At 40.5% G+C, this 16,601-nt stretch overlaps 1 protein-coding gene across 4 annotated transcripts in view; it reads right to left on the bottom strand.

The window, feature by feature from the left end:
* Positions 1-16,601, bottom strand: part of LOC100563157 (RNA binding protein fox-1 homolog 1-like) — a 39,215-nt gene that overhangs the window by 3,478 nt on the left and 19,136 nt on the right. For 2 of the 4 annotated variants that reach the window (XM_008113558.3, XM_008113561.3), the window contains exons 3-11: positions 5,760-5,903; positions 5,215-5,268; positions 3,813-3,905; positions 3,478-3,538; positions 2,736-2,789; positions 2,149-2,284; positions 1,507-1,546; positions 1,085-1,161; positions 687-759 (exon numbers count right to left, since the gene is read on the bottom strand). In XM_008113558.3, the coding sequence (XP_008111765.1) occupies positions 687-759; positions 1,085-1,161; positions 1,507-1,546; positions 2,149-2,284; positions 2,736-2,789; positions 3,478-3,538; positions 3,813-3,905; positions 5,215-5,268; positions 5,760-5,903 (732 nt within the window). The remainder of the gene's footprint in view (positions 1-686; positions 760-1,084; positions 1,162-1,506; positions 1,547-2,148; positions 2,285-2,735; positions 2,790-3,477; positions 3,539-3,812; positions 3,906-5,214; positions 5,269-5,759; positions 5,904-16,601) is intronic. The other 2 variants (XM_008113559.3, XM_008113560.3) reach the window with 2 other exon arrangements.

The raw sequence follows: 16,601 nt of genomic DNA on the forward strand, positions 1-16,601 counted from the left end.
CAGCACTGCCGACACTGATGTGGCAATAGGTTTCATGAATATGAAAGAAATAAAAGGCATCTTTTGGAACTACAATTCCTAAAATCTGCATTTAACATAGGAATTACAGTTCAAAAATAATTTTTCTGAATGTTCTGAAAACAATCCACTCTATTTTCAGATATCCAGTCATCAGAAAGGCACAAGTCTTTGTTTTTAATAATAGAAAGGGTCAACGTTTTCCCTGCTGTTCACTTCTTGATCCTTCACAAAATATCTATAAGGATTTAGATTGTTAGTGATGGTAAGATTTCATGATTACCTCCAAAGCCTAGATCTGGGTGGGCAACTGTGGAAGGATCAGAGACCAATTTCTGTCCAGAACCCTTGTAGGCAGACATGCACATATTCCAAATGCCACTGTTTTCTCATACAGTCCCTCTCAAAATTGCAACAGGAAGTAATGGAAGTCATTTTAAGAGGGACTTTAGGGGAAATTGAGGCTTTATGGGGCCTTTCTGTGGGAAAGCCCATAGGCTTTGGAGGACTTTTGGTGGCCATATTTTGACCTCCCTGGTCTAGACTGTACTGGCTGGCCTTTCCAGAGGGATTAGCCTTCCTTACAAGAGGGCTTCCTCCCCTCCTCCCTGCTCTATAACCCTACTATCAGACCATGAATCATTTAACCCACTAATAGAATAGCTCACCATGGCACCAACTCCATAGGCAGGGGTCACTGCATGGTGATAGGGCTCAGCTGTAGTGTAGACCCGTCCATACCTGTTGGGATGGTGTAAAACACAAGTTGACTTGTATATTAACAAAAATGAAGGATATAAATCTTCATTTCCTTCTTGTACATGAAAATATTTTTTAAAAAATCAGAATGTCTTCTGCACTGTGTCATGTTAGTTTCTATATGTAGAAAGTGTGTGCTTAATAAAATAAATTTATTTGCACAGCATATATCCTTTAAAGGGAATTTGATTACAATAGGCAATAAAAACCCACCCCAAAAGTGATGCTTGACAATTTTTCAATCTCTTCCCACCCAGGATGATACAATTCTTTACAACCCTGCATAGCAGAGAGTCAACAAACTTACCCATCACTATAAGCAGCTGCTGCTGTTGCTGCTGCAGCCGCCGGTGTCTGGGCCACTCTGTAGGCTGCAGGATAACCCTGCAAATCCAAAAAACCAAAAATAAGATCTATGTAGTGGTTTGAGTGCTGGACTACAATTCTGGAGATCAAGGTTTGAATCATCTCACAACCTTGAAAATCCACCTTCTACAAGCCACATATTTCCAGCCTCAGGCAATGGCAAAAACTTGTCAATTAATTTGCTAATAAGACTATCTGCTAGCGCTCTCACCCTGAAAATTGCACTAAGGAATCACCATCTCACTGTTCTTGCCCTCATCTAAAGTCCTGTAATCAGTAATGCTCTCTTCCCTTATCCTTGTAGTGCTGACATTACCACACACCCAAGACTTTGAGTCCACAGAGAGCAAGCCAAGGACTTACATAGATATCGGAACCATATAGACCATCTGGATAGAGTACACTATGGGGAAAGGAAAGAAAAATTAGCATATAAAGAATCCCACCAGTGGCTTTTGCTACGCTGCTCAGTCAATGATACTTCTAAAGTTTGTATAACTCTTTAAGTGTCCACATTGTTTTCAATGACAAAGGTCAGTCCTGAAGCATATCAGGAAGAAGAATGTTACAGGATATATACACACTATATTTCTGTGTCTATTCAGTAAACACAAAGTTCTTCTTTTAGGAAAGTGGCCATGACTTTAAAGCAAAGCGGAGAAAAGTGGCCCTCTAGATGTTGCTGGATAAAAACTCCCAACATCACTTTCCACTGGTTATGCTAACTAGAACTGATGGAAGATAGAGTCAAAAACTACCAGAGGACCACACTTTCCCTCTATACCCCCAATTAAATATGAGCACTAGCGCTACTCCATCTCCTTGAATCTCTGGTTGTACTAGACTACAACTCTGATCATTCCCATTCAGCCTGCAGAGCCCTGTACAAGAAGCTGTGAAGCACAGTTCAACATATGTAAATATCATTGGTTTGGGGAAGGGTCTATAACAGGTAATACTGAGGGCAGCAGGATAATTCTCTCTCCCATTCCTAGGAATGCTTACCTTCCATAGGCTGGAACAGGAGAAGGTGCAGGTGCTGCTCGAATAGGATTATAAATGGTGGCTCGACCGCGCCCTCGCAGTGCCCCACGATATGCCAGGGCAGCTGGTGCCATCATGGGATATGGGATACTTGCCACTGGATGGAATTAAGTTGAAAGAGAGAGATTGAGAACTAGTCATTTATAAGTGCCATTTAAATCCTGTATCTTTCCTCAAATAAGCTATAGGGATTTATATGATTCTCCTACCTATAGATTTTCGCCTCACAACAACTGTGTGAAATAGGTCATCCTACATAACCATGTGTGTTTCATGACTCAGTGAAGGCTAGGGTATGCATTTCTCAAGTCTTAGTCCTCTAACTGCTACATCACACTGGATCTGATGTATCCCATTAGGAAAAGAAACAATGAAGGCAAATTTGAATGTCTCATTGGGTGGGGTAGAGAAGGACAATAGAGTGGCATGATCCAAAACATTGGCCAACACAAGGGAGCTTTGAAAGAAGACACTGAAAAGCTGACTAAAGCAAATGCACTAACCTTCTCAACTCAGATTAGGTTTACTTAAAAATGCCAGTCATTTACCTGTATACAAGTCAGGAGCATACACTGCACCAACCATAGGATTGATCTTCCAACCTAAAAGGACAGGAAGAGAAAACAATCAGAATAAGAACTTGCCTCACTTTATTATTATTGCCCTTCCAACACCTTCATAACCATATGTGTATAACCCTTATCCCAGGGAGCCAGAGTGAGGAGGTTGACTCAGGAAACAGATGTTGGGTATCACGAAAAGGTGTCACATGGCCATACAGCCCGGAAAACTCACAACAACCCAGTAATTCTGGCCACAAAAGCCTTCGACAACACATTATTGGTTATTACGTTATGCTTGCATATTAATAATGAAAAGTGGTTTCTGTGTAGGTGAAAGGGCTTTAACCCTTCAGTACAATTACTGTGGAATGTTTCATTTTAAGGTCTAAACCTGAGGTGGAAGGCATGCAGCCTAGCTTTCCCCCAGCCATATATAACTTTTCCATTTTTTTCCAAACTCCAGACCCAACCCCAATTTGATAATTTTGTTGTGAAAGGGGTCTTATTTTGCAACCATGGTGGCAAATTCTGGTATTGTTTTTTAGGTATGGGAACTGGCAGAAATGGTCCAAACTAGACTGTTGTCTGAGGCAGAACAGCAAATGTCATTCTTACCCAACCCTACTTCCTCAAGTCAAGGTGCATGTCACTAAATTATTATTATTAAGCCAGACACATTATTTTGCCATACAAGGCAGAAAAAAACAGCTCATTTATGTTGTCTTACCATTCACCACAGGTGTTGCTGGAGGTTTCTTGGTGACCAGACGGGCTGTAGCATTATTGACCTGGATCAGAAAGAACAGCAAAAATGAGACCGCATGCATCAAGTTTCTGCCAGCTTTCCCCAAAGAAGTGGAAGAGTATGGTTTTTCTGTCATATAGAGATAGAATAGAAATGTAACTTATAAAGCTTGATTCAGGGTGGATTCACACATTTAAAATTCAGGCCTACTTATTTCTATGTATTTTTCTTACATATGCATGAACCCCACATGTGATTATATCATGCAACTCCTGAAACACAGACTTCTACATATAAAATTCAAGGTAACTTCTCACCTCAATCTTCCTCCCTTCTACAATGCTGCTGTTCAGCTTCTCTCGTGCCCGGTCAGCATCTTGGCTGTTTTCAAAGGTGACAAAGCCAAAGCCCTAAGAGGAATAGACTCAGTAAGCATGGAAGTAGTGGAAAATCTTATGAGAGAAACATTCAGAATAGCTACTTCCTTCTCACACATTCCTAAAAATTCTCCTTATTTTTATGTCATTTTCAGCAAGTCAAAACTCATTGTGAAATACAGTAACTGAGATAAAAGCATTTTGCTTTTACTATCTCTGGAAAAGGTTATGAAATGAGGCTTCTCTTCCCTACAACTCATCCTGTCCCAGCTTTAGCTTCTGAGATTTCTCCAGAGTTCAGATACTACTAACATGTTTCTCAAACTCATCTTTATAACCTTGATGGGTTATAAAGGCAAGCTACAATTCTGACCCATCTAAAAATAAATACATACTGTTTCAGAAACAGGGTGTAACCAAGCTGATGAAAGAGGTGAAGCAATATGTTTAAAGAAAAGCATTTGTGAGCTTTCTTTGGCAACAAGACTATTAGGAGGGGAGGATAATTTTACAGGTTTATAAAATTATGTATAGTGTGGAAAAAGTGGATAGAAATTGTCACCTTCTTTCATAAGTCTGGAATGTATCCTGACATTGTAAAGCATTAGATTTAGGACAGAAAGGTAATGGGCTTATGGAATTCACTTCCCAAGAAGTGATTATGGCCATTGTTTTAGATGCCAGAATATGATTAAACAAATTTGTGGAATATGAATCTATCAATAACTATAAACCCCAAGGGCTACATGTTCAAAGATTGCACACCATTCAATATCAGTCGATGGGAGGACATTAGCAAGGGAGTAGTGCCTCCACCTTCAAGCCTTGCTTATGGTAATCCAAACAGCACCTAAGAGCTCAGTGCTGACCTAATTGGACTCTGGCCTGATCCAGCAGCACTTTCCTTTTACAATACTTGAATTTTTCAAGATGTTTAATCAGAGCCTAAAAAGTGGAGAGGAATTACAGCTTCCAGAATTCCCCAACCATCACAGCCAATAGTCTCAAAAACAGCCTTGTCTCTGTGTCTGATTTGGTACCTACAAAGATCTCAATACATTTTATCACCCACAAAAGAGATATGTATCAAAAGATCTTATAAATGAGAATGCAGGGGCACAACTACCAAGACTGTGCCATATTTGCATTATTCCTTACAATTACTGCATCCTCCACAAACAGCTTGATATGGTTGTGCAATTCAGCTGGTTCTGCCAATACCAAAACACTGGGTTTCTACAGTACAACTGTGAGAATAAAAAATTGGCACAGGTGAGCCTTGGCTCAGACACCCCGAACTTCGTGTTCCCCCTCCTTTTCTTGGCAGCTGGTAGTTTTGTACCTTTGAGCCACGCTCATTAAAGATGATCTCCACATCTAGGATTTTTCCAAATTGCTAGAAAAGAGAAGGAAGGAAAGTCATTGACAAAGGCAACAAACAGACCAGTTCTTCTCTAGAGATCATTTCCATGTAAATGTCAAAAAACGATAGATTCATATTTTATACTATTGTCTATTACAAATACTTAGGATACATTCTTGAAAACTCAAAAGCAATGTCCCTTTCACTCTGTCATAACTGGAGAGTCATTTCATTCCAAGTATTGTGGAACTGTCCCTCTTCCTGCCATGTCTGGAAATGTAATTTCTATTTCCTTTTGGATCCAGCAAAGAATGAAGAGGTGAGTAACATCTGTGGACAGTGGACAGCTTACCACAGATCCACAGATGATATGTAGAAGGGTTCTCAGTATCCTTGCTGAGCTTTGGACCTCCCTGCTCTAGACCCCCAGTTTTCCCCTTGACCAAACTCTATTGCTGGGTAAATTCTATGGAAAACAACCCAGAGAAAGCACGTTGTTTTTACTGTGTGCAGAACTGACTCACCCCAAACATCTGTCGCAAGTCTGGGTCACGAAAGCGGAAAGGGATGTTGGACACATGGAGGCGTTTGGGCTGGCTCTTGTTCTCAGCGCTTTCAGTTTCCTCTGCTTCAGGAGACAGCTCAGGTACAGGGACCTCCTCTGGCTGCTGTGGGTGGATGGGGGATGGAGTGGGATGGGTGGAGAGGAAATGAAGCAGGATCATGCACAAAACTGAGACAACCCTCCCTTGCACCCTTGCATGGCGGGCATAAGAGGATTTAGAACCCAAGATTGCATTCTTCCAAGTTTCATTTAGACAAACAAGGTGGTTAAACTGGGCCATCCTGTTTTGTCATCCATTATCAGGAAGGAGAAGACCTTCAAGTTGACTACAGTTCCTGGGGGTGAATGGGAATAGGATGGAAAGATGCAAGGAGAGAGTAGTTGACATAGAGAGTGGGCGTCATACACATTAGCTGTTGCATGGGACATCAAATGGGTAGTCTGTCTAGCCTTTTTATGCTGAAAGGAAGCAGGCCAATACATGTGCATTGTACTGGTGAACTTGAGACACTGTCAAAACCCAAAACATCATTGGCAAACTTCATCCTTGTGCGGAATGCTTGAAGCTCCCTTCCATTGATTTGCATTATTGGTATATTATGCCCATAACGATAATGTTCTGAGAGGCAGATCTTGGGTAGCCTCCTAGTAGCCATCCTTCTACACTGTGGGTTAAACATTCACATATGTGAATATTTATGATTGATGTATCTGCTGCCATCTCTGGTGCTGTCCTAAATGCGACTCAATATGTTCTCTTTAGATATTACTATTCTATGCTCAACTTCTGGTGAAGTTGACCATCCAGTTGCACTGGAGGACCCAGAGATACCTAAAGAAGTGTTTTCTCAGGTAAAATAAAATCATTTGCAATATTGTTATGGGTTTCCCACTTTTGGGAAGACCTTGCACCCCTAATCCTTACAAATGTGGTGGGACTTGCTACTTGAGTAGAGATTAGTAAAAAAAAATTGTGGTCTGAAGTTCCCAAATCCCACAATCATGTTACTGGGCTTTTAGGAAAGCAATTTAGTTCCCACTTTAGGTAAAACAGCAATCTATGATTCTTGATCATCACAATACTGACCTTTGGGTACAGTTTATTAAAATAAAAGTTATCTTCATTGGCTTGACCTTGAAGATGGCAAAAATTCAAGTGCTGGGTTGGGCAATGAAACACAAAGTTTCCATTCCTCACTCTGACAAAGGAAAATTAATGACTGATCTTGAGAAAACTATGCATTCCCCAGCCACCCAATCTTACAAGAAAAGGAACCTAACTTTTTGCAAATGCTTAAAATCTTCAGGATATGTTGCTCCATTGTTGGTGTGTTTCTTTTAAAATCAATATTTGACTCTGTCCCAGTCTGTAGGTTGCATTCTGTCTGCTTGATCACTGCAGTAGTCACAGCATGACTGGATTTCTGAAGCTTTCATGGAAAGTTGGAGCTTTCTGTGATTGCCTTTTCACTTTGTTCATGGAATGGAAGAAAAAAAAATTGCCACCTGAATGGACAAGCAGCCTTGATTTCCTCTAAGCGGGCACATTTGGAGCACATTCCCATCGCTGTCATTATTATTTACACTTGGCACCTGCTGTGCTGTATCTCTTTCTACACTCTTAGACAGGGATAGGAACCTCTGGCCTTCAAAAGGAACTTGGAGTTCAACTACCAGACTCCCTAATCCCATGGTAAGGAGTCTGTAATGCCTTATCTTTCAGAGAAATATTCAACATCATAGTCAGTTTGGGTTGGAGATATTATGAATTTAGACAATTGCCTTTTTGCCTTTCCTAGAACTATACCATAGTGCTCATTCAACATGGCCATTATGCAAAAACATAATAGGGCTTCCAATTCTCTTGTTTCTTTTGCCTTTTGTATTTACCCATTAAATCTCCAATTGTAAACTTCCTTTTAGCAAGTAGACAATATATATAATGAAGTAGATAAACTATAAATGATATTTTGGATAATTCTGCATTTCAAGTGCAGAATCCTGTATTTCAATGTACACATAGGCAATTGAAAACATTGTACATGTTTGCACATAGGAGAGCAGTGCACCAAGGAGAGGAGTTCTAACCTAGATTTATTACTGACACAGCAGTATGCCATCTGCATTTATATTTTTGTATATGGAGAAACATTCAATCATGCATTATCCTAACTGGCATTTGGAAGGGCATTGTTCAGGAAGAGTGATATGGTTCCTCTTTGAAGTCATGTGAAACCACCTGGGGTACAACTAAACATGGTACCACTTATGCACTAAGCAATTGTATCAGGCATAGTTCTTGAAAAGTAAACAGAAAAAATCAGAACCTAACTGCAGAACAGGAAAAAGAGTTAAGTCCCATGGGTATGTCTGGCAAGGATCCCAATGCAGATTGAGCTCCCATTCTGCTATTTACTCATTAAAAGCATTCACTCAACTGCTAATTACATAAGCATCAGCTTTTATTTTTGCCCTTTCTGCTCTTGTTATGTGCCTTCAAGTTGTTTCCAACCTTTGGTAACACCAAAGTAAACCAATCACAGGGTTTTCTTTGAAAGATTGGTTGCCATTGACTTCCTCTGACAGAAAGCAAACTTGTTCAAATTTGCCCAATGAGTTTCTGTGGCTGAGACACTGGTGTCTAGAGTTAAAGATGCTCAAACTGCTACACTATGCTGTCTCTAGATATTACTAGATTTTGTGAAACGTTTGGTCATTTGTCAGAGGAAGTAAAGACTCAAAAGAAAGAAAGCCAAGAGAAATTAGATCTCATATTTATTTCCACCAAATCACATTATCCAACTCTTCTTCCAAATCTTTTCTCCCACATTACCAACCAAAAAACAAATGTTCCAATTTGCCCAGCAAACATTTTTCTCAGTGGTTAATGAACAGGACACACACACACACATACACATACACACTGGCACAAAGAAAAACGTTAGTGGAGAGAAAAGCAATTGGTGGGAACTTTGTGTAGAAGACTTGAGCAGGCGTACCAGTGACACAGACAACAATCCCAAACTTGCACCTCTCTTTTCTCCATGCAGATGGATCTACCGAACTCACAATGCAGAACACCATCACGATGCAGCATTCCAAGAGCACGGCGAGGTGTGTGAAGCCTCTTTTGCAATGGCTTAAATGTCAGGGCGCAGGAAAAGAGCCAGAAAAGCAATCCATCTGGCATGTGGGACAATGTTGAACTTGTCTTTGAATACTACTACAAGCTATACCAGAGGTTCCTAAATGAATTGTGTTAGGGAACTATCAGTATATATAGCAGCAGCCTGAACTTTCAATGAACTGTTCAAGGTCCTAAATCTATTGAAACTATGAATCAGTACCTTGAAGAGCTCCTTTAACCACCAGGTTCAAATGCAAGTGGATTTACCACCCTCTGATATGGAAGCTACCAACCCCACTTCTATAGTGGCTAGTGGCTACCAATGAGGGGAAGAGCCTATTGGGAAGGATGCTTAATGACCTCTTGTAGAGGTGACAGCAGCACACATGTACAAAGTAGCTTTGAGAGACCCTGCAAGTAAGTGTATGTGTGCACACAAAACAAATGATCAGTAGTCATAGTAGCTGATGTTATGAGCTGGTGACAAACAAGATTAACTTCATGGGCTTGTTCTCACAAACAGCAAAGTGGTAAACCCATGTCTGGATTCTCAATATTTCAGACTTTGCAAAGTTAAGAAATTTTCCACAGTGAGCCAGCTTACGACATTCAGCTGGGATATCAAATAGCACCACCCACGATTCATTAAGAGGCATTGTTTTCCAAGCCAGCTAAGTATGTGGGCACTTGAGGTATAAAATCCCTCAAGCACCTCTCCACATCTCTAAGGCAAAATACGAGGACAGCAAATTAAAGGCCTAACAGCTGCAAATCAGTTGTCTTTTCATGACATACAAAATGTGCTGCCTGAGGAAGCTGCCTTATTTTGCCTAATAGGAGGGGTAGTATTGACTCAGCACAAAATCAATAATGTCAGGAGAAGGTTGAAGTTAGAACTTTTATTTAGAACATCTTGGTTTTTTTGTGTAGGGATTTACACATTCTTCTGAATGGTGGGGGCGGGATTCAGCCTTATGAGCACTTCCCTGCCATCTAAAGTGATAGAATCTTGACACAGGGTAGCAATCTTTTTTGCTGTTTGTGAGAACTAGGCCTAAATTAGGTTTGCAGAAAATGTCAGCTTGACTAAACTGATATGTGCATTATCCACTTTCTAATTTACCCTATGATGTACCTTGATACTGGCAAGATACTAGGTTCCACTTCTTTAGCATGTTCTGCAATTTCCAATTATTAAAGTGTCTGTATACATTCAAGTCACTTGTTAACTTATGGTGACTCCATGAATTTCATAAGAGTTTTCATAGGTAAGGAATAGTCAAAGGTGATTTTCAATTCTTTCCTCTGAACTATAGTATACAGTACCTGATATTCATTGACTATCATGAATGACTATCATGAATATGACACCATGATATTCATATTCGCATCCAAGTACTTACCCAGGCTAACTGTGTAACTTTTAAGAACTTATCCCTTTAGTTTAGGGTATTTACGCCAGTATTATGAAAGCAGGCTATTTGAAAAAAACAAAAATAATATGGTTTTATTATTTGTACACACAAAAAAATGTACCAAGTACAATGCTTAAATCTGAAGTGTGCTTTTGAATTTTGTCAAAGAAAAATATATTCAGACAGTTATATGGAAGTGTTTCGTTCAAGGCTAAAACAGACATTGCACAAGAGACAAACATAGCTTTTTCCTAACTGTCTTAAAACAAAAATAAAAAATAGCCTTGGGCGGCAGAGTGTTTCCGTGGAGGTACAGCATGCTTCACTCTTTTCCCACTTAAATAGTCTCTCTGAAGCCGTCTTTCCAGGTACAGAAACTAATAGTGCTCATAGAATTCATCCTGTCAATGGAATCTTCCTCACTGGTGAATCAATAGTGAATGGTGGTGGTGGTAATTAGATAAATTGCCCTCTAATCTTAATTCTCTCGATTGCTGTGGTTCTCCTCCACTTGCTGATCATAGTGATGTTAGGAAGAGGAAAAGAAATTGGCTTTGACACAAGGTGCCAAAAAAGTATTCACACCCATACGCAAAGCTCACTTGTGGTTATGAGAAAACTTCATTCTGACCCTACTCTTATTTTTTGTGACACAAATATATTCCCCAAGCTTCTTTACACTATATGTTTATACCACTACAGTACAACCCCTGTATTCGAGGCATACATTCCCAAACTTTATATGGATATATAAAACCACAGATAATTGAAATGAATGACTTCTTACCTAAGAATAGAGTAGGACAAACGCCTGGAAGGGATGTACATAAACCAAAGATACTGGTCCTGTAGACACTGGGGTTGCACTGTGTCTTCCAATTTAACTACCATAATAACATCCTATAGATTCATAGTATTAGCTGTTTAAGGAGATTCGACAGGATGAAACCATGGCAGTTAAAGTGGAATTGTAGCACTGTGATTATGTAGTGTACAAGGGCCTTTGATTCCTCCCTAATCCTTCTGATTTAAGTATATTCACAAGCATATTCCATTGTCAATATCAAGAGGTGTGTGTGTGTGTGTGTGTGTGTGTGTGTGTGAGAGAGAGAGAGAGAGAGAGAGAGAGAGAGAGAGGGAGGGAGGGAGGGAGGGAGGGAGGGAGGGAGGGAGCTGTTGAATTCCACAATGAACATACACTGAATGGCCATGCATATAGGTTCTGAGTTTGTGAGTATGACTACCTAAGCTCACAGCACCTGCAGCAAGGAGTGCCTATAACACTATTAAAACATAACACATACACACAAGATTCAGGCCACTCTGAAATGCATACAATCCACCAGGCAGGAGTCAATCTCCTTAAGACTTCCAGCCCTATGCCCTCTCCACCCATTGCCCCTCCCCATCCCTAACCAAAGCAATGCATCACTCATTTGCCCTCCTTCCACTGCCAGCCTGAAGCATCCCTCAAATACTGTGGACTCTTTGCTCATAAAGACAAGTTCAACAGGGATTCAACTCTCGCACCAGGCCCAAGATTCACTGGGGAGGGAGGGTGTTTAAAATGCACAAGTGTGGTGGGACAGGGAGGTGTCAGGCTGAGAAGACAGGCAGGTGCACTTGCACAATGAGCAAAAGGTTAACTATTCATGGATTAATGAGGCTAGAACAAGAGAAACGTGATGGAGTCCAAGATGCCTGGGAGAAAACCTGAGTTTGACGGCAGGTCCAGGAAGGTTGCTGTGAACACCCCAGGAAAGGCCCTAATCCAGAAAAGATACAACAGTCATTGCAGGGAGTGTATATACTACAAAGCAAGAGCTCTTTTGCTGACGGCACTTGGCAGAAACCTTCCAGAAGATGAGAGAGAAAGGAGGAAAGGAAAGGGGACACACAGATTCACATTAATGACTCATCCCAATAGCCTCTTTTTGGCTTCTGTGGCAAGGGCAAAGAAGAGGTCATTTAGGTTTTTCTAAGCATCACTATTAAAATCACAAGCTTGAAAGGGCTTATTTATATGTAAAGATGCAATTAGTCACAGTCACTATAACTAAGACAGCACATCTCATCGTGGTGGGGAAGACTGACCAAGCAATCTGTGTACCTGTCTGCTCAGCCTCCTTTCCAGCTAACCATTAACAGCCAGATTCAAGACCCCTGGATGCCCCTCATTCACATGGTTTGGCATAGTTTTAAAAGGTTACCTTTTCAAACCACAGGTATCAAAACAGGCTTCAGGGATGTCATCTCTAAGGCACCCTTCCAAACTAGAGGAGTCAGGACATATAAACTGAGAATTCTCTTAGGCCACCTCAGATCTTTTACAAAGTGGATATTCTAAGACTGCTAGAGTGAAAACTGGAGAGGGCTTCTTTGTGTTTAGTGGTTGTGTAGAAAGGAATTTCAGCAGGTTTTTCTTGTCATACAACCAGGCAACAAGCAAAATCTGCTGAAAGTACCTTGTCTACATAACGATTAAATGTACCAGAGCCTTCTCTAGTTTTCACTCTGCCAATCCTAAGAAGCAATATTTGGGGAAGTTCTGAAGCAATGGCCAAAGCCCACCTTGCTGTTCTGTGGAGAATTTCCTGCCTTGAAGTGGGGGTGGACAGAGATAGGACAATCTGAACTAGCAAAAAAGGAACTGGAAACAAATAGCTAAGGGATAGAGACAGCAGCAATTGGCTGCTCTGAATGGCAACCTGGCAGTGCTTCTGTTCTGGGTTTTGGTCCAGACCTTAATGGAGCTATCCAAAGTGCTGAACTGTTGTGCAAAATTGCTGCTTCACCTTTTTTAGATCTATACAAACAGGTGAGAGAACCTGGAGAACATTCACTTCCCCCAATACAGTAGCCAACAGTCAATCTTGAACTGAGATAATTTTCACCATTTGGTGGCCTTGTTCATGCAATAAAATCAAACATTGCCTGGAGAAGAAATAGCCAAGCCCTGAAACTGGTGACTTAGAGGGTTGCTAGATTTTGAACTGGTCCTTTCATATGTGCCTTTAACAACAGTTCAACCTGTAGGAATTGCAGGTGTACATGTTTATCTTCATGCTATTAAAATCTTGACCTCCCGATTTCTGCAGCTGTGCTGCCATGAAATGAAACAAGGACAGACTAGATCTCTGTCCAAATATTTACAACATTATCACAGTTTAGATAACAAACGGGAAGACAAATTTGGAAACTCTGAGATGGGTATGAGTAGGCTTTGGTTTCCCCTTGGAATTGGTGGATGCCCTCTTTTAATTTTTTAAAATAAGGCAAAATGAGACCATTTGCTTCAAGTGCCATATTGGGGAAAGCTACTGGAATGCAAAGAATTGTGCATTATTCAGTTTATAATTATTGTCATTACCACTATGTGACAACCAGAAAAGGGAAAGGGATACTATTTAGATTTTCTATTTTGGTATCTGACTGACTTGTGCTGTGTACAATCTCTTGGAGGACACTGTGTCCTTGAGAGGGAGCTATCAAGCACTTGTTCCATGAAGATAAACAGCTGCTAGTGAAGATGGTGAAAGATGGGAGGGGGTGTGTGAAAGTGAGAGAACAGGGAATCTGATAGGGGCGCAGCTGTCTTGGCTGGAGAAAGAAGTGTTACTCAATATGGACACACAGAAGGCCATCTCCTCAAAATCACGGGCTTCAGGAAGAGAGAATATGTTGTAACCCTAAACGGTGAAAAAGGAGACCTCCTGAGATGTGTAAAAATGGAAAAGCATTTCTTCTGACCAGGAATTAAGAACTGCCTACTCGGAAGAACAACATCTGTGAGTCCTAGTTTGAAATTTTCTAACTGCATCTACTTCGTAGGTGTCATGTTGTCTTTATACCTTACATTTAATAGTACTTTTAGAGGAAGTGCAGGATCAAAGCAGCCAAAACTGGAAAATGTCAAATTGTAAACCATCTCTCGTTGGATCATCTTGGGTGAATAAAAACTGCCTGCAGACAATTAGACAAAGCCATTTTTATCCTCTTGCAACCTAAAACACCAATAAGTGTGTGGGCAGATACATTATTAGAAATTTTCTGAGAAAACAAAACTAGATATATTCACTTAATATTTTACAAGTTTATACCACAGGTCCAGATTTTTTCTTTATGTCATCTCAATAATTCTTCTGGCATAACCTTGCAAGATAAACCAATAAAGCACTGTTATCTGGGAAATGTCAATTGATTTCTGTTACCAGAACAAGTTTTTATAGTGCTTCAAACGTTCAGAAGACCTGCATGGCCATATATACAGTATAAGCAGAACAAGATCCATTTTATATAGTGCAGGAAGCAAACATCCTTTCAAACCTGAGGGAGATGACACTGCCCTGGGGTAGCCACAAGCAGAGGGGGACACAACTGCTGCAACTTTAATAACTGTGTTGAAGACAGTGTCTCAGGAGGTATCGTTTGTCTTCCTGCATAAGATACACCTGCTGAAATCTCTGCTACCAAACTGTTAAAGGTACAGAAGCGCTTCCATCTGGCTATCCTATTCCTGTCAAATAAAAACAAATAAACTCACTCTGATTTGGCTTTCACTTCCCTTCTACACAATGCCCACCACAACTGGCAAATGAAGGTTGCTGTGATATTGAAGAAAATATAATTACCTGCCAATTGCTTTTGATCAAATGATTGTTAAAGAAACAACTTCACGAGCTGGTTCCAAAAGACTAGTCCTATGAATTCTTAAATTGGCATAATAGCACTTAGTGAGACAATATTACAAGCCTGGAGAATTTTTGGTCATTCATATGTTGAAGACTCCTTTTTCCATCATCTCCTGCTAGTTTGGCCGATGGTGAAGAATGATGAGATCAGCAGTTCATCTGTATCAGGACTGCTTGATGTTCCTCACTCCTGTTAATTTAATTAGACCGTTGTGCCATGTTACTTAGCCTTGCCTAATCTTGGTGGTTTTTGGGCTTTTTTTTTCTAGACAGGAGTCATTTTAAATACAATCTGAAGACACAAGGAGTGAACTCAGGACCTTCTGCAAACATAGCATCACTCTGCCCCTAAGCTATGGTTCCTACCTGATCAAACAACTGCATTCAGAAGTGCCAATACTTGAACAGCACTTCTATGTTTGTAATTCACTTTGGCCACTGAAGGAAATGTCATCTGGAAGTATTTAAATAGCAGAGCCTATCTTCCAAGGTATTTATAACAAACACTTCAGCCATATAGCACTATTAACTGTCATGACATCCCTGAGGAATGTTGGGAACTGTAGTTTGGTGATGGCTGTGCCAAAAACTCTGCGAAGCTGAAATTTCTCAGAACAGAACAGCCCTGCGTTTTCTTAGTGTTAAGCTCCAGTGAAGCAGCTAAGTATTCAAGCCAGGAAATGTTGCTTAAAATCTTACTTGAAATGCAAATTGATCATGGCTCTAATCCTATGCATGCTTTTTTGGAAGTCAGTTCCATTGCACAAAGCAAGACTAGCTTCTAAGTAAATATTTCCTGAGCTTCAGACTCCACATCTCCAATTTTAGGGGGAGAATATTGGTCTAACTACCTGTGAGAAAATATACATGAATGCTCTGAACATTTTAAATACTTTGTGATTAAGGCTTTCCAGCCTGACATGCCAACCAATGGGTAACACCCTGGTTTGCTTTCTCTCCCAGCACTCAGTTTATTTCTGTATGTGTATGGTAGAATGGGCTTACGCTACTTCAGATTGCTTATGTGCGCGTATTGGGGAGGGCCATTTTGGAGTGCTCCACACCAAGAAGATCGTTCTCCATGATTTGCACATATACCTACCTTTCCTACAGCAGGGATGGGGAATATGGACCAGCCTGATTGTGTTGGGTTGTAGTTAATCATCATCTTTCACAATTGGTGATGTTGGCTAGGATTGATGGGAATTGTAGTCCAACAACACTTGATGAATCACATGCCTTCTTCTTTACTTCATATTCATTCAACAAACCTCCACAGTCCCAGTGCACTACCTCTATGCTAAATGTGCAGTGCAGAGGAAAGTCAGTTGGCTTGCCTAACTCCCCTACTAATGATAAGATGGTAGAAGGAAAGAGCAATGGTCTCTCAGCTTGCAAGGTACACTATATATGAATTATTTCATGACTGGAGGTGAGTAGAGGCACCAAGACAGACATTCATCCTGGCATGGCTTATAAGGAATGGAAGTAACCACAGACCCCAAGTACCTAGCATTTATGATTGCCTCATAAATGCCACAAAGAGCAGACACTTCAGAGAGTAAGTC

Source organism: Anolis carolinensis, chromosome 6 (assembly GCF_035594765.1).
Source record: "Anolis carolinensis isolate JA03-04 chromosome 6, rAnoCar3.1.pri, whole genome shotgun sequence".
NCBI lineage: Eukaryota > Metazoa > Chordata > Lepidosauria > Squamata > Dactyloidae > Anolis > Anolis carolinensis.